This window comes from Furipterus horrens, unplaced genomic scaffold, assembly GCF_987537825.1.
Source record: "Furipterus horrens unplaced genomic scaffold, mFurHor1.1.pri manual_scaffold_1, whole genome shotgun sequence".
Taxonomy (NCBI): Eukaryota; Metazoa; Chordata; class Mammalia; order Chiroptera; family Furipteridae; genus Furipterus; species Furipterus horrens.
In genome coordinates this window covers 171888189-171906843 of record NW_028327171.1, presented here as the reverse complement: position 1 = coordinate 171906843, position 18655 = coordinate 171888189, and the positions used below count along the sequence as shown (strand labels likewise).

General features: G+C 40.6%; 1 protein-coding gene across 1 annotated transcript in view; it reads left to right on the top strand.

Annotated features, from left to right (window-relative positions):
- PDE11A (phosphodiesterase 11A) overlaps window positions 1-18655 on the top strand; it is a 356500-nt gene that overhangs the window by 272078 nt on the left and 65767 nt on the right. Inside the window, exons 13-15 of the mRNA XM_090268071.1 lie at window positions 1440-1549; window positions 11262-11352; window positions 14939-15039. Coding sequence (XP_090124197.1) covers window positions 1440-1549; window positions 11262-11352; window positions 14939-15039 — 302 coding nt within the window. The remainder of the gene's footprint in view (window positions 1-1439; window positions 1550-11261; window positions 11353-14938; window positions 15040-18655) is intronic.

Below are 18655 nucleotides of genomic sequence, written 5' to 3'. Positions count from 1 at the left end.
TTAATGGAAGAGCAGCTCCGAAACTTAATGGAAGAGCACACATGCTACTTCACCCCCCCCCCAGACAATTTATTCATATCCCCATTTACTGTGCAAATTAAATCATATGTATTTCTAAATGTAGCAGTGGACCTAATTTAAATTTTGAAATTAAAATTTTCAACACAGAAACTTATTTAGTTGCTTCTTCAATAAAAACATAATTAATTAAACGACAAACTTTTCATCACTCTAAGAGAAGTGTCTTATGGCTACTAGCTAGTGGTCCTGGATCTGGGGAAAAAGGACACATGAAAAGGGGAGTACGCTCAACCCTACCTGTCCTCTCCACTTGCCCTCTGATGAAGATTTTAGTTGGTAATGAAATGTGAGACTTACAAAGTAAAAGGGGGAAGCATGAAGGCCTTGGATCAAGAAAATGCATAGACTTGCTTTTTCAGAGGTTGGCTTGCTCTCCTAAACTAACAAAGAGACAGCAGGAACCAAAGAACCATTGGGTTACACAGTGTCATCACACTGCCCCCAAAAGACATCCCATCACTCCTATGCACTGCACAAGCAAACTACCAGAGGATAACAAAACAACGAATTCCAAGGATACTTCACCAGATCCTCACTCTGGGTTACTGAATCCTCTGCCAAATTCTAGTTAAGACATGCACTGCCTTACTATCTGTATGAATTTAATCTGTTCTCCAAGCTAACTTCTAGAATATTACAAGATAACTTCTAGAATATTATCATATAAAAATTTTATTAAAGGACTTCTAAATTGCTTCTTTTAATACTAAGGGGCTCTTGCCAGGTTGCTCAGTTGGTTGGAGCATCATCTCTTGCACCAAAAGGTTGTGGGTTCAATCCCTGGTACGGGAGGCAACCAATACATGTTTCTATCTCACATTGATGTTTCTCTCTTTCTCCCTTCCTCTCTCTAAAATCAATAGACATATCCTCAGATGAGGATTAAAAATATATATTAAGGAGAATGGGAGTGGGAGATTTTTTTGGTGGGCTTTCATTTGTGTGGCATCCAGTGGAAATAATATTCAGTTCTAAATTCACAGCCCCCTCTTCCCTGCCATTCACTACATGCTTATCATTGAGATGTAGAATCACAGAACACATTTTGCTCTGGGCCTTTGTCAAACTGTCACTGTATGTGGATAGTGCGACATCCTCTCTAAAAAGAAAACAAAATAGTCTGAACTTTGTTCTGGTGGGCCAGCGTGGGCCACTGTGACAGGAAGCTAATTCATCACTGCAGGGACCTTAGTCTATGCAAGTGACCACCCAACTCACTGTCATCTATGGGGCTGGCAGTTAATCATTTCCTTAAATGATGTGGGTATGAAAACAGAGCTGATTATTGCCCAGCAGACAAACCTTATCCATCCTCCATGCCCCGAGCGGTGACTATTGCCATTTTCTCTTCTTCCCAGACCGCCGGGTTTCAAGAGATTCTGACTGAGGTGGAAATTTTAGCGGTGATTGTGGGATGCCTGTGTCATGACCTTGACCACAGGGGAACTAACAATGCCTTCCAAGCTAAGTAAGTGTTCTAATTGTTGTTATTTTAATGCATTTGCCTTTCTGTTTGGAGCCAAAGGTGACCAGTGCTAAAGAGTAAAGCATTCATTTCTGGCATCTGAGGCCAAGGCTGCGCAGGCGTGGGCTTGTGTGTCATGGGGCCCATCCATCTTTATAATTCCCTATTCTTCTTTTAATTGCAAATTTGCCCTTCATGTCATGCTTGTGGATTAGGTCTGTCTCTGTTGCCCTCAGTCAGATAACAAAACACAGATTTTAAAGCACCTATTTTTTTTTCTCCCAGAATATTTGCTTTTATGGCATTTTAAGCTTTTTGGATTTGCTGCTCTAAAATCTGGTTTTGAGACTATTAAAAGAAAATTGGGCTTAGGGAGTTTTAAATTTTGTGAAGCAAAATATCTCTTTCTTCCCCAATAGAATCCCTTCCAGGTCCTTTTGATGTTGGATATCACATAAACGGCCGTGAAGGATAGCGACACACAGGAATATGGACTCTGCTCCTCCCACAGAAAGTGGGGGGAAAGAAAAGGAATTGCATCAAGACCAGGGATGCATAGGCCCATAATGTGCACGGACAGAATAATCTGTCCCTAAGCAAGATGGATTGGTCAAGATAGCTGTTGCTTTGCGGCTCATCCTGTAGCTAAGGACATAGAATATGGGGGTTAGAAACCCAGACCTCTGGAGTCTTATATTGAGGGTCCAGTTTTAATGTTCTTATTACTTCTTGGCAAGCAAAATGATACGTGAGTTCAGAAGCTGGAGAAAAGTTGGGGGGTGGAGGAGACATTAAGGAAGGCTTCAACAAAGTGGTAAAGTTAACTCTCAGACAACTCATTTCAAAGCCCCCATTAACAGGTATACTTCCATAATCTGAAACGTCAACAGACCACCACTCTTTCCATTCCCCAAAATACCTACCTATTGATGCCTTGGAGTCCTGGCCACTTGCATTTGCTCCTGCTCTAGCACATGAATTTTGAGTGTGTGCCCTTCTCTACCCATCCTGGATCTTATAACCCATCATTTCAAAGCTTCCTTCTCAGCATCAATGACTCTCTTAACTTTCTGTGGCATCCACTCTGCAAAAACTCAGCCCCAGTTCAATCTAACAATTCAATGTCATGCTACTCTGCCCAGACATACAAAGGCTTTAGTAGAAAAGCTCCCAGTTGTGAGAGTTTGAGAGGTATCAAATATATAGTCTCCCAGCAGGGCCAGATGCTCAGGATTCTCTGCGTCCCTAGCCAGTTCTTTTCCCCACTGCTCTTAGCAGTTCTATATACCAAACATTCTCCCTTCCTAAACCACCTCCTACCTACCACCTCCCCCACTCCATTCAGCAGATCACCTTGCCTCCTCCTTCACTGAGAAAATTGAGGCCATCAATCGAGCACTCCCTCAATTTCCTCCCCTGCCACGTACAAACTTATCTGCCTGGCCCCATGCTTTCCTCCTAACCTCCTGTCTCTGTGAAAAGGCTGTCCTTCTTCTTGTCTGATGCTAATCCCTCCATCCTGGCTTAGGTACCTTCCTTGCTCCCTCCTCCGAGACCTTGCTCTATTAATCTTCCTCTCTCTCTCTTCCCTGTATCTCCCTTCCCTTTTCTACCAGCTCTCAGCATCCTCTTAATATGAACAGTCCCCCCACTTCTTGACAATGCCCGCCTCAGTCCCCACTTCTCCCTCTAGCTTCTGTTTCTATTTCTCTTCCTTCCTTTCCAGTCAATCTTCTTGGAAGTTTCATTGTCTTCACTTCTCCGACCCCTCCCCTCCCACATGCTTTCTAATTCTGCTTCACCAAGAGAACTGCCCTATGTAATTGCCGCCAACGGCCCCTTTTCCTAGAGCTGCTGGACACTACTGTCCTTCTTTCTTGACCCATCTTGCCAGGAGACCCATTTTCTCTCCCTCCTTCCTAGCACTCTCTCTTCCTTTGTCTTCCAAAGGATTTCATCTACCTTTCTAGCCTTTTTTAGTGTGCTTCAAGCCTCCTCCTGCTGTCCCCGCCAGCATTCTTGATGTCCTCTCCTGCTCTCCATGATCCTTCATGCAAGGCCTCCACCCTGTGCTAATCAACCCCAAAACAGATCTTGGATCCATAATTCTCCGCTGCTCCCCAGACACTCATCCCAACTGCTTGAGGAGCACCTCCTATTGAAATCCCACAGTCACATTAGGCTCAGCCATCCCTCTATACTGGCCCCTTTTTCTCTTATTCTCTTTCTCAGGGACTAGCATCACCAGAAATCCACAAGTCACCCAGATTTCTTCCTTGACACCCCTGAAGTAGGCATCTCTGTGTTTTTAAGTCACTACTGCTTCTTCACATCTCTCCTGGATTGCTACAATGAACAGCCTAACCCTTCTCCTCCAGTCCTACCGCCTTGGCACTCCAGAATAGTCTTTGTAATTCACAAAGCTGATCGGCTCACTCCCCTGCTTAACAGCCATTCACCAGCTTCCTTGATTTTAAGGATAATGTCAAATTCCTTCATTTACCTTTTAGGTCCTTTTCAATCGGGCTCCTCCCCACCTCTGGTCCAGCACCACTCCTTCCACCCCACCCTCACCCATGTCTATATTCCAGACACAAGGGGTTACTCAAAGTTCTCAACAGGATCCAGCTAATTCACTTCTCTCTACTCCCCAGTATTGTTTTCCTGCCTGGAATGCCTTTTTCTGCTTCTTTCCCCCACGAGTACCTCCCCCAGGGTTCTGTTCCTGCTGTTGTTCCCCTTGTCAGTTTTCTGTGCCCACATAATGTCCAGGCTATGCTTTTTCAAAAGTGTGCATCTCACTGTTTTTTAATTGCTGCTTAACAGGTATGTCTCCCCTTCTCCTTGAGTTCCCATGATGGAAAACAAGTACCAGGATCATAATAAACATACAATGAATGTTTGCTGAGTGGATGAATCAATGATGCATGTGTAAATGGATGAGATTTTAACTATTTTACTATAGTTTTTCCATAAGGTTTTCTGATTTCTTAATTAAGTATAAACATTTTTAAGATTATTATAAAACCCAGTTTTTACAATCACAGGTTTAATGTTGTCTACACTTCCCCAAATCCTGGGGCCTACTTGAAGTGTAAACTGATATACTTTCATTATAGGGTCTGACAATTCCTAATGTTTGAGTTCCTGTATCTGCATTTTATTATTTTTTTAGAATCTTTTTCTCTCTTAGGGCAATGACATCATTGTAGCTTTCTCTAGTACCCTTTCTCTAGCCCCATACCATTCTGCTACATACACATAAAGAAGAGATAAATGTGTTAGAATTGTCTCTATAAAACAAGAGTGAACACCTTGTGGGTTCTTTTAACAGTCATGTGTACACTATTTGTACTTAGATACCAATGTTGCTTTCCCAGAAGAGAGCCTGTCCATCACACTGAGAGAGGCCGTTCTTCTTGCTGGTTGACCTTTCAACTCTTTGGACCAAGAGTACGCACCTAATCAAAACCCACTTAATCGTATTTTCTCTCTCAGGAATTTGGAGTTGGGTTACCATGTTATTGACTCAGTTAGCTGTTGATATCCAGGCTGCAGACTTGGGAGCTGAGGCTGCCATGTTGGGAAAGCTATCATGACCACATGCCAAGGAAATAGGAGGATGGTGCAAAGAGAAGAAAAGAAAGTAGATGTTTGGAAAGAAGCAGAAATAAGAGAAAAAGCAGGCTTGATTCCTGGCTTTACACATCTCTATTCCTACTTCCAGAAGACCTAGCCATGCTTATGATAACTAGTCTCCTTTGAGGTTGCTGGTATCATTTAATCAAGTCTTTCTTTCTTTCTTTCTTTCTTTCTTTCTTTCTTTCTTTCTTTCTCTCTTTCTCTCTTTCTCTCTTTCTTTCTTTCTTTCTTTCCTTCTTTCCTTCTTTCTTTTTTTTTCCTGGGAAGCTGGTTCTAATTTATTTCTGCCCTTTGCAACTAACAGTCCCTGAGACAATGAGAAGAACCACAGTTTACTTGTTGTTTACTATCTCAAGCATTCACCCACATTCCTGTTAGGGGATGTAGTTTTGTCTCTATTTTATGGGAGAAACTGAGCCTCATACATCCAGAATGTGGCAGAGTGGTGTTTAGTCCTGGGCCATCTGATTCCAAAAGCCATCCTTTAACCCCTGCATCACACTATTTCCCATGACTCAGTGGTATTTATTTTGGGCCTTTGAGCTTTCAATTTCTTGGTGACTTGCCATATATATGAGCTCTGAACAACTAAAATATATTTGACACTCTGAAAACCAAGATGTGGAGCTATAAAAATTATAGGACTGAAGTAGACCTTGGTAGTCTTATTTTTCAACACCTTAATTTTACAAAAATGGAGATACCCAAATCTTAGGTTACTTGCATAAGATTAAACAGTTTTCAAAACTATTAGGTAGGTATTAAGTCACTGGTACTAGAACTCAATTTTATTTTTTAATTTATTTTGCCTCCTCATACCATATGATCAAATCTATCTGTTCCAAGATGATCTAATGTGTTTCCTCAAGATGATTAAGAGATGGATATATCCATCCTGCCTCTATCATATGGAGTCACCTTTGAACTTAGGACACTGAGGGCCACCGCCACCCAACCTCAGTTAAAATTTCCTTGGACAATGAATGCTGGTAGAGACCATTTACAACATGGTGAAGAAACTATCTTTCTATTGATTAGAATAAGATTTATTCAGTAAGTATGCCATTGTTTATAAAATCCCTAGGAAGAAATCTACATCCTTATTTCCTTTTTTATTTCCCAATTATTGCATATTTTCTATGGGCAAGGTACTGTGCTAGGCATTGTGGGAGAAATAAAGAAGTATAGCAAATAGTCCCTTCCCTTAAAGTATTCACAGTCTAATTTCAACCTTTCAAGTGATTTGGAAATGGAATTTAAATACACCAATTATTATGTAAAGCAAAGCATATGCTACCTTTTTTTTCTATATATAAGGCTATAAAAAAACAGAAGACATTTAGCAAGGGACAAATTACTATATAAAATGCAAAATGCCTCTACAATAAAAAGTTGTGACTTTAGTTATAGCAGAGTATGATTTATTCTCTTAGCCTTTCTGATAAGTGAACCTTTGCATTTTCATATTTTATTCTTAATTTTTAACTATTGGAGTATGTGCCATGAATGATCAATAGGCAGAGAGGGCAGCAATACCACAGGGCTTTGAAATTGCTCTGTTAACGCCTCTCTCCTGTTTTCTCCAGGGACAGCATTTCCCACTCATCCCCTTCTCTATTACAGCTGCCCTTGATGATTAAATATCAGTACCGAGCAGCTTTGTAGTATATTCTCCTAGGAGACTTCTTCTATTCATTTCTAGCATAATCTCTTATACTCATTTCTGGGGAATGAAAACCCATCTTGTCGCTTTCGGCCAGGTCCCAGAAGTGAAATACTGGGGCACATTAATCTGCCATGACAGCCTAATCCCATTCCTCACCAACTCCCAACAATTCTCAATTTCCTAATTACCTTTCATAGTTTTTCTTTTTAAAGTTTCCTGTAAGCTATGGCTGCACACTTTTATTACGTCCCTTTTTCAAAGCACATATGCATATCTAGGGAAGTTATGAGGGTGCACTTCCGTTTACACGCTTATTTTTGGTGCCTGTGCAAAGTGCTGAATGCCTGTAGGGACAGAATTTCATTTTGACTTTTCTTTTTAATTAGTTTCTCCTCAGTGTGCTTTCTGTCCAAAAGAAAAAGACAACTTTGGAATGACAGGATGACCTAGTCAATAATGAACATGAATAGTCACATGTATAAATATTCCTATGCTTATAGAATTTGGAGAGTCTTCTCTTCCTCTTTCTTTCTCTTCTTCTCTTTCTATATATCCTACATAAATATAAATAAGTTTATATAATATTTTCACTGTTAGAGTGTGTGTTCCCTAAAACTACTTATATAAAACATATATTTACTCGTCGTCGGCAGCCGTCCGTCTCGAGAGACGATGGTGTAGCTTCTTAAGAGTCTACCTGCACCGCCGAGAATGGTCGTGCAGTCCGACTCGGGAGTGACACGGTATCTGTCTCCTCCCGTGTTGAATCGACATCTTGCGATGACGCTGAAGCTACAGAGCCTGGGCAGGGTAATATGGAGGGTCTGCTGTTGCCCATGCAGCAGACCCCCCCTCTCTTCGCAGCTGAAGGGTCCAAGGGAAAGACGGAGTCGATACAGCTTGGGTTCAGGTGCGCCGCAGGAGTTGCCGGTGTTGACTACAATGTCAAACCCCCTTAGGGACTCCGGCTCCGGATTTTCTGTCGGGGTTTACTCCCTTAGCCTTTCCCCTGAAGAGGTATGCCGCAAGGCAGCGGAGGTTTTTTGGAGTCAGAGTTTTCCTTCTCTGATGTACCCTGATAGTATATATTTACTACACACAATTAAAATGAGATGTGGTATTAAAATGAGATGTGATTGATTTAGACTGGGTTATTTTTAATAGAAAAAGTGGAAGTATGACTTTACATAACATATATTACATGAAAGACATGGCCTCTTTAAAAAATGATTTTATATTCAAGTAAGATTGCTTAATGCTGCATATTATGCTCCCCTCCTGCAGAATCACAATGCGTGTTTCCACATATGGTAAACCTACAATGGAGAAAGTTTAACATTTTACACCCAGCATATCCCAAACATATCTGACCATAAGACCTTTTTATGTTTCTGCCCATAATGCCATTTAACATTCCAAATAACTCATATTTTGTAGAACACTTTTTAATAAAGTTTATCCTAACAGATACGTTTTATTTATTTTTTGCCACTTCTGTCAAGTTTTGTGACTGTGCACTTCACCCTCGCTGTCCTACGAGGCTCACAGAATGTGTGTTTGGAATGCTAAGATGGCACTTTGCTTGCAGAAAGGTGAGCATGTTAGTGCGAGAAAGTTTCCTACACAATTCTGGGAGACTGTGAGCACCCTGACGGTAAGAGCCATGTCTTATCTTTGTGTTCCACAGGCCTGCAGCCTGCCATCGTAACAATCACCCATACCTATTGGCTGAATGAATGAACAAACGAATCACAGTGTCTTCACAGAATTTTCGTAGCATTAGTCTGGTTCAGTTGCAAAATATACACATTTTGGTGATTGACTCAGTATCATGTGTGAGTGTGGTGGTGGGGATAATGTAAGATGGAATTGTAAAAGGGTGAGTTTGATGATGAAGATGCTCAAAATGTAGACAGTCAGAGGGCTGTCTTTGCACAAACACCCTCAGAGTCCTTCTGATGAAACACAGCAGTTTGCAAGCCATATGGACCTGGGGGAGAGCGAGGGGCTCAGTGCAGCATAGGAGGCTCCCATGTATTTGTTATAAGCTGTTCCATGGTTAAGGAGGAAACATCCTACTCATACTGAAAAAAGAAAATATAAAGTGTTTTATGATCATCTAGCTGATTTAACTCCATGAGGTCTGCTAAACCAACGTGATAAAGGAAGAAATAGTAGTTGGCTTCTGGACCCTACTTTACATCACTGACTCTGTTATCCGGATTTACACCAGTAAAGGCACATCTGGGCATGGCTGATAAGCAGAAACAAATCACAGGAATCTGAGCCTGTAGATTGTAGTTATACTAGTAGAATTTTGCAATCTTCTTTCACTGATGACAACCAGCGTGGTAAAAATTAAGAATCAAATATGATAAAAGTCTAAGTCATAATTAGCATTCTCATTATGTGATGAGAAGAAGCTTAAAAGCTTGGATTCTAATCCAGAACATGTACTTACTAGCTCTGTCACCTTGGAAAAGTAACATGACTTCTCTGAGCCTTGGTTTCCTCATCTGGAAAATGAAAAGGCAATACTACTTCATGGCTGTTGTCAGGACTCGATGAAATAACGCATTAAGTTGCTAATCTGTTGCCTAGTACATATAGATACTTACTCGTGACAACTATTATGGTTACTAACATTATTATAAAACATGTTAACACACTGATTACTGTCAGCCTTCCAATTTTAACTATAATCTCTGAATATACCACTGCAAGTTTATTAACTAAGCAGCTAGTATTGTTTTTAAGCATGTACTTGATGCAGAGCATTTGGATGTGATATGCATATGAACTATATGCAGAGCATATGTAAATTTGAAGTATCTCAGAATCTCAAAGGCCAAGACAAATATAGTCAAGACACAATACATTGTGCTTTTTGAAAAATATATTTTCATAAAAATGAACTCTATGTTGAAAAATGACATCTAACATTAAATTTTACTAAGATTAGCCTAACAAATATTCACTTATTAAATGGTATAGATTAAGGCAAGATTTAAAGAAATAACAGATACCTGATTAAAATCTTAGTACCCTCTTTACTAACCCTACTCATAATACAGTAATCCCTATAGAACTTAATGGTGCTGTTTTTTACCAATATGTGGATAGCATGAACCGGCCATGATCTTGGACTGCCTCACTCTGGAGGTGGAGGGCATCTCACGACCAGAATCCTCCACATTGCCCTTAGGTGCAGCCTTTGCTCTTTCCACTGGCGGGGCAGACTGTGAGCCTTCAATCTCCCATGTTTCCCAGTTAAGACCAAGCTGCTTTTTCATTGTCCGAACTCCTTGCAATGAGCAAGTAAGAACCCAGGGACCTGGATGGGGCCTCTGCTGAACCTATGACTGCACTTTAAATCCTGGGATTCTCTGGATCTCTCTTGACTCTTAAGATGCTCTAAATCCTACTCCAAAAGAATTGGAAATTATCACACATGAACATTTAAATGAACACTTTGCCAAATTAAAATAGTTGAAGAATGGGTTGTTCTACATAAGCAAAATTTTAAGATAATCCAAAATAATCTTTTTGAGTATCAATTCACATTTTATTTATTTACAATGGAAATACCTTTGTGTTTTAATTATTAATTAATAATTAATATAGACTACAATCTACTACATGCTAGGCACTGATAGACACTTCCAAGAATTTAATTGTATTCTCATAAATAACAGGTGAGGTAGATAATATTATCATAATTTTAGAGACAAAGAAATTGAGTCTTAATATAACCAAGTAACTGCCCCAAGCTATTATCAAGAGCTGAGGTTTAACTCCAAATCCAGGGAACTTTCCAGAGTTCTACACTGAGATATTATAGCATGACTGTGGGCTGGAAGACCATAGTACAAACTTGTCAATTTTACATGTAAAGTAGATTAAATGCAAAAATTTACAGGGTCTTTCCCCATCTAGAGGCAAATACATTCAGTATAAGACAATTGTTCTGGACACTCAAAAGCTGTGTAAGATTTAGTTCATAAAGTCTACCCTCATCCCCAGAGCCAGAAATTATGTCTCCTGTCCTCAGATTCCTCAAAGCACTTTGACTGAACCTGAAACACTTTCTGTGCTATTTCTCTTGTGTGTTATGTGCTTTATTCTCCCTGTGGCCACATCTTATCTCCCTTATCAATCTGTACACAGAGTCATGGACTGTGTCTTACTCATTCTTGTATCGTCCACAGCATCTAGGCTAACACATAGATGATTCCCAAGGGGTTTACTTCCTAGATTAGTGAACCACACAAGCAGTTACTTGCGAATGTATCTGCTCATGGCCCTTTGCCAAAACAGGAAAAGCAGTTTGATCCAAAGAGCTGGTGTGGGGACATTGTTTGACAGGTAAAGGGCCCTGCGGTCACTGACCCTTCTGTCCTCTTTCAGGAGCGGCTCTGCCCTGGCCCAACTCTATGGCACCTCTGCTACCTTGGAGCACCACCATTTCAACCACGCTGTGATGATCCTTCAAAGCCAGGTACAGACCTCATGCTCTGCTTCTCCCCTTGACAGAAAACCAATGAAACAATGTTTCTGTCTTTTTTTTGTAGTACCGCAGAAAGACACAGAGAAGTGGAACAAATTTTTTAAGCCAAAGTATTAGACCTTTTTGGTGGCTTTTTGAATTCATTTAGATACCTGTCCGAGAACCTTGTTCAAATTCTTCCTGAGCTGATTCATTTGGGTTTCATCACTAGCTCAGAGGTTTTTCAGACTCACTTAGCAGAGGGCACTGCCTTGAGCTTGTCTTACCTTCCATAAGGGGCACAGAAGCCCACTAAACACAATGACTTGATCCAAGTAGTGAGTGGCCCAACCTTCCCATTTTGTGAAACCTAAAGCCACTTAAAAAGATGGTTGAAACAGACACAGGGTGAGAAAGTTACACCGATGAGACATCTATAAAAGACAAACACTTAAAATTGCTGGTGGGACCAGTTTGAAAGTGAGAATTGCAACTAAACTTAAGACCCAGGGCTGAGGCTATCTGCCTCCTTTGGCCGCCCGTGGCACTGCAGGACTTGAAAGTGCTTTTATACTTTTCACTCCCCAGGGAGAAAAAGAGAAACCACTGCCGACCCTGGCTGAGTTGTATATGAGTTGGAAATCGCCAGGAAAGGATCTGTTTGATTTTCTGCTGGCATACAGACTTTTGTTGTTGAGGCCAGGAAGGGATCATCTGTTCCTCATTATTTGTCAGTTCTCTAGCTGTGCCATTAATTATTATTATTATCATCATTAAGGTCCTGCTTCGCTGGAGTAGCATCATTAAATATGAAGGGTTTTTTTTTCCTCCAGCCTACCTTGAGAAAGCATGTGTTTTGCAATCTCACGAAGGCCTTGTGCGACCCCATAAAGGAGAGTCAGCACTGCGGCTGGGGAAGGGCGAACCCACTGGGGGAGATGGAGTTTCGGGTGGGAAGGAAACATGAAGGGTTACACTCTCAGTAACTGACAGAAACCAGCATCCCGGCACCTATGGTTCAGGGATTTTCCTATGAAAACCATGGCTTAGCCAAGTACTGTGGAAAGGAAAAGCAGGGATAGGAGGACCTTGGTTTCGGCTATCTTTTCCGCCATCGTAGTAGGATGGGTTTACAGCACAAAGCCCAGGAACCCCCACCTTTATAATAACAGGGATTATAAACAGCATGTAAAAGTTTTCTCAAAAGGTTATTTGTTTGTTTAGGGAAACAAACCCCACTAACTCAGAATTTGTCTACCTACAAATAAAATACCCGGGCTGCCCTTCAATCAGGAGTTCTCTATGAGGAGCGCAGAATGATAATATTATTATTATATGAGGAGCAACTGGTGTGCCAGGAGCTGCTCTGGCGCTTCCGCCACATTCCCTGCCGTCCTCACCCATCAGAAGGGCAGAAATGCAGATGCCACTCTCACCAGCTTTCCAAATGATGCAGGCACAGGGTGGTCGGTCAGAGGGCCTGACAAAATCACCCCAGGCATCTCTCCCGCCTCTTGGTTCTCTTTCCATCAATACCACCCTTCTCCCTAAACAAAAGGAAGCAGTATTTCAAGGAGACAAATTTACTTCGGGGACCAAACTCTTGAGGCACTGGAGAAAGCCAATTCACATATAAACAATAAACTGATTGCAACTTAATATCTCTTTATTAGGATGAAAGCTGATCTGGCTGGCTTTGTCACCCTGTTAGCTGTAAGCTGTGGTAGTTACAATAGGTCCTTTAAAAGTCCTAGTAAAATGCACTCTCACAAAATAGTCAAGATCCTCGCATTCAGACCACCTTTCTCCCGGACTTCACATTAGTTTTACTGTAACTTGCTCCTAACAGCTATGCAGGCATACCTCAGAGATGTCATGGGTTCGGTTCCAGGCCACTGCAGTAAAGCGAGTCATAATCTTTCTGCTGGTGGAGGATCTTGCCTTCAGTTTATAAAGAAAATGCAACATCTGTGAAGCACGATGAACCAAAGCACAATAAAATGAGGTGTGCCTGTACTTCCTCCACTGGGAGATGCTGGACATGTGGCTGGATCCCAGTGACTACTTTTCCTTGGCTTCCAGCTACTTTTTCCCAGGCCTCAGGCCACCAGCCTGTCATTGACCCATGCAGCAAGGCTCAGGCAAAGAAACCCAGGAAGAATGATGGTGTGGCATTCCTTTAGTTATTTGTCTTCTTCCTAATGGCTAAATTAAGGGTCTGGAAGAGTTCGCTTGAAAATTATTATTAATATTGGACCTGGTCCCATAAGGAACCAATATATTCTAGTCTTTAAGGAGTGGCAGGTTCACCCAATGAGATAAATTAACTCAGGGGAGCAGATTATCATCTGGTGCCTCATAGGCAGTAATTTACTAATTAATATTCTGGCTCCCTGAAAGAATGAATTGACCTCTCGTTGGAGAATAGTTGATTCTCAGGCGGTAATTCCCCCCCTTCCTTCTGCACCATCTTCTGGTTCTCCAACCAGGTTTAAAATGGTCTAGTTCCCAGACCCCATGTTTATGAGTTCATATTTCAGACTAAGAAAACCTGATAAATGAGAAGTCCTGACTTTCAAAGCAAATCAAGTGGATTGTTGGTCACTTTACAAAAGGATTAGTCACTTCACTAAAAACACTGTAGAGCTGCCAGTGTAGCTATAACACATTTTGATGTAGAGTGTTTTTCAAAGGTATGGAGATACAGGTGTATCTGCAAGTTTCCCTAGATAAAAATCATCTTTACAGTCCCAAGAACAATGTCGTATACATTCTAGCTACTCAGGAAGTATATACTGAATTTAACCCACCACATGTTTCATCGAGATGGATCTTCACAGTTTGACACAAGGTTTCTTGACTTTAGCCACTCTGTCATGTAGAGCCAGGTTCATCTTTGTGGTTCAGGCTGTCTCATGCAATGTAGGATGCTTAGCAGCATCCCTGGCCTCTGCCCACTAGATGCCAATAACAAGCCCCCACCCCCACAATCAGTGTGACCATCAAAAATGACTCTAAACATTGCCAAACATTCCCACTGACCAAATCATCCCCAGTTAAGAACCACTGGTCTAATGCTTTTTCTACTCCTTGACGCCATCTGTTGCTATAGCAAGTACTTCCGAAATGCCAACTTAAGTCTCAATTAGTGAAATTAGTATTTATTTTAGGGTCTTAAAGATTCCCAAGTGTTTTGTGAACTTCTATATTCAGTAATTCCACAGGAAATGTATAATCAAATGAAGTTATCAGCCCAAGCATACCCATAGTAAGACAAGTTCAAACACTTTTTTTAGAGTTTTCTTTTTAATATGTGTCCTTTGGTAGTCCTCCTCCAAAGTGATTGCACTTCTGGCTTTGCCATGTTTGCCGGAGAATCTATTTGTATTTGCACAAAATTTCACTAAGCTTTCTTTAAAAATTGGTTTTATCATGTTTATATAAATATAAATATAAATATAAATAAATAAATAAATAAATAAATATATATATATATATATATATATATATATATATGAAAAACATGTAATCAACCAACAACTCAGACTCCGTGTTTTGTGTGTGTGTGTGTGTGTGACTTCTTACTTTCTCACCACAGGGTCACAACATCTTTGCTAATTTGTCCTCCAAGGAATATAGTGACCTTATGCAGCTTTTGAAGCAGTCAATATTGGCAACAGACCTCACGCTGTACTTTGAGTAGGTATTGGCATTTAATCTATTTGACAAATGGATATCTAAAGTTTCATCCTGTAATTAATTTTCAGGTCTATTTCGGGGGTTGCCTGTTGTTCTAGCACTGGTATCAATGTGTACATGAGCCAAAGCTATTGTTGTTGTTTTTCCCTCATCTAAATGAACTTTATTAAGGTGGTCTCTGTAAGACAAGGAAATCAGGGTTGCAATCATGAGATTTATAGCTTTTTTCTGTTCTATGATCCCTGTTTGGGACTCTTGACTCTGAAACTAAGTGATAGCCATTTTTATTTTAGAGTCTGATTCCCATTGCTATTTTAGACTGTTATTTCTCACCAGGTCTATAATGGCATCGATGATGCTAATAAAAAAGACTTGTTGCCAAAAGGTTGACTAGAAATCCAAGCCTTCATTCCTTGCCTCTACCTCTCTTTTTCAGAAAGCTGTCCCCCTCTTTTTTTTTAAAATTTCAGACTTCTATTTGAGCTGGAAATTCCATCCCTCTCATTTCCTCTGAGACCTGCCTGTCAGGTATCACCTCTTGCACCTGGAAATCTCTTCCTTTGCTGATATGCAGTTTCCTCTTAAAGACCAAACAACTTTCCTTCCCTAAAAAATTTCTTTCACTTGACCCCATGGAGATCTTTAATTGCTTTTCCATTTACCTTTCTTTTGCTGACTACCTTTTAAAATAAATGGAGTACATTAGTACCTTTGTTTTCCTAACACTAATTTTCACCTTAGAGAGTAGTGTCTGCTTTCACAGTCTATCAAAGTTATACTTTCAGAAGTCACCAGAGACTTCCTTGTCCCCACATTCAATGTTCTTTACTCATTTCTGATATTTTCTAGCTTTTCTGAGACATCTGAACATTTACTGACTTCTCATTGTCAATTTCTACTCTCTTTTCTTCCCCAACGTAGAGCTTCCTTTCCCTCTCCTTTTCTGGATCCTTTCTAGGTTTCATGTCTCCTTGCTCCTTTGTATGAGCTCTTGAGCCCATGTTCTTCCTTCTCTACTCTATTTATATTTTCTCCCCTGGTTTCATCTCTGTGGTACTTAATACTATAGAAGACTCTGAAATTCTTCACTCTAACCCTTCCTCACATTCTAGACATGTATCTCCAACTTCCATCTCAAAAGCCTTTATAGGTTTCGTTGCTTTCAAAGCAACCTTTAAGCTTGGTTTGAGTTTCAAAGCCTTTCATAATCTGCCCTCAACCTTTTTTTCATTCTTATATTCCACTTCTCTCCTATATGACTTTCCTACTCCAACTGGACTGGTCTACATGCTACTCTGTGAAAGCACCTTATGCAGTGCCCCTTGTGCCTCAACCACGTTGCTGTTCTTACATGGAATCTTATCCCTCCACTTCCCCATCTGGCTGAACTATCTTTTAAGGTTCATTGTTACTACCATCTTTTCCAGGAATCATATGTCACTCCCTTTGAAATCTTATTGCACTTCAGCATTGTACCTGACAGAATTAGATTCAATTCTAAGGGACAAAATATCCAAAATAATGGTGGCTTGCTTCTCTGTCACATAGAAAAAGAGACAAGCAACCTGCAGTTGGTAGACTAACTACATTAGGTCAACACAGGGACCAGACTACTTTTGTCTTTCTGCGTTGCCACCTTCAACATATGGTTTCCATCATAGTCCAGGATAGCTACGCAGTGTCCACCCACATCTCAGGTGGCAGGAAGAGGAAGGATACAAAGAATCGAGGGGCCAAAAAGTGATAAAAGTTATCGTTCAAGAGAGTTTTCTGGAAACTCCATATAACACTTCCACTTACATTTCATTGGGCAGGATTTAGTCATTTGGCCTTACCTAAGTTGAAGGAAGCTTGGGAAATGAAACCTTTATTCCAGTGCAGTCATGTACCACATAATGATATTTTGATCAACAACGGACAGCATACATGACTGTGGTATAGCCGAAGTGTGTAGTAGGCTGTACCACCTAGGTTTGTGTAAGTGCACCCTGTGTTGTTTGCACCACAATGAATCACCTAACGACACATTCCTCAGAACAGATCTCTGTCATTAAGCAGCACATGACTGTAATCATTGCCCCACTAAACACTAGGGCTTCTATTACTAAGAAAGAAAAGGAGGAGAGAGATTGAAGCAGACAAGCAGCAGTCTATGCCGCACAGATTTATTGTTGACTTCTGCTGAATGTGTTATTACATGGTAATAGTGAAAGGAGTAAAGGCTTTGGAATTACTTGTCTGAATCTAAATTATTTTCTGGCATTCTAATTAAACCTGGTGCCTTGAGCCCAAGTGTCTATGTATTCTTCCTCCTGAAACTTTACTGCAGTAGCAAATGAACTTAAAAGGAAATAAAGGGATACATCTACAAGGAAAAGGGTGGGGGAGACACACAACAACTGATAAGAGATGTCAATACATTTGTGGAAATGGGAGGCCAACTGATGAATGGTAGCTGGCCTAGCAGAGTAGAGGTGAAAGGTAGGACCCACAGAGGAAGGCAGCTCTGAGAAGCAAGCCAGTTTGCTTTGCAGGACCTTGTGTGGGGCTTAAGGACAAAAGGTGTCATGAAAAGTAGATGTGACACTCAAAGCTTAAGACAAGGTGATTTATTAGAAAATCAGTTTACAGAACACTCAGAGCCTGCAAAATCTTCCACCAGCATAGCCAAATAACTCCCTTTCCCCTATGCTGGAAAAGGTCAAAGCCCTATCCTCTGGAGAAATAAAAGAACTCTGGACTGGGAAAAGCACAAGGTACACATCAGATACAGAGCTCCGATGAAGGGATGAAGTAAAATGGAAGAATCTCTGCATTAGGAGCCCATAGCCCCTAGTCCAGTCACCCAGAAGCTAGAAGTCTATGAGCTGCGCACTCAGTGTTGTCAGATTTAGCAAACAGAAATACAAGAAGACCAGTTAAATTTGCATTTCAGATAAACAATGAATAATTTGTAGTATAAATGTGTCCCATGCAATGTATGTGTGGGACACACACATACAACTCTAGTTCAACCTTTTAATGTCTTGTTATTACACACAAATGGATAATAGGGGTCGCCCAACATTGATGAAAGCCTCCCATATGAAACACAGAGGCTAAAAAAAGCCAACAAAACAATGAAATCAGAGAAGACAAGGAGAGGAAGAAAACAAAAATCTATTGTTAATATCCTTAGGGAAGATACTACATCCATGAAACAAGAACAAGACGCTTTCAAAAACAATAGGAACAACCACAGAAGAAGAAAGAGCTCTTGAAAATTAAGGACATAACAGCCAAAATAAAACATCAAGTGAAAGCACTGAGAAATGCAGTCAAAAGATAATAAGGCAGGAATATTGAAAACACTGCTTTATTTTATTACAGTTTACCCTTGAACGACACAGATTTGAACTGCACAGGTCCACTTACACAGATTTTTTTTTTCAATAAATACACTTGCCCTTTGTATATATAGGTTTCACATCCCCAGATCCAACCAATTGTGGATCTAAAATAGCATTTTCAGTCCTCTGCTAAGACTCCTTGGATACTGAGGGCTGAGTGTACATACATTGTTCTACACCGTTTTATATAAGGGACTTGAGCATTTGCAGAGTTTGGTAACTGCAGG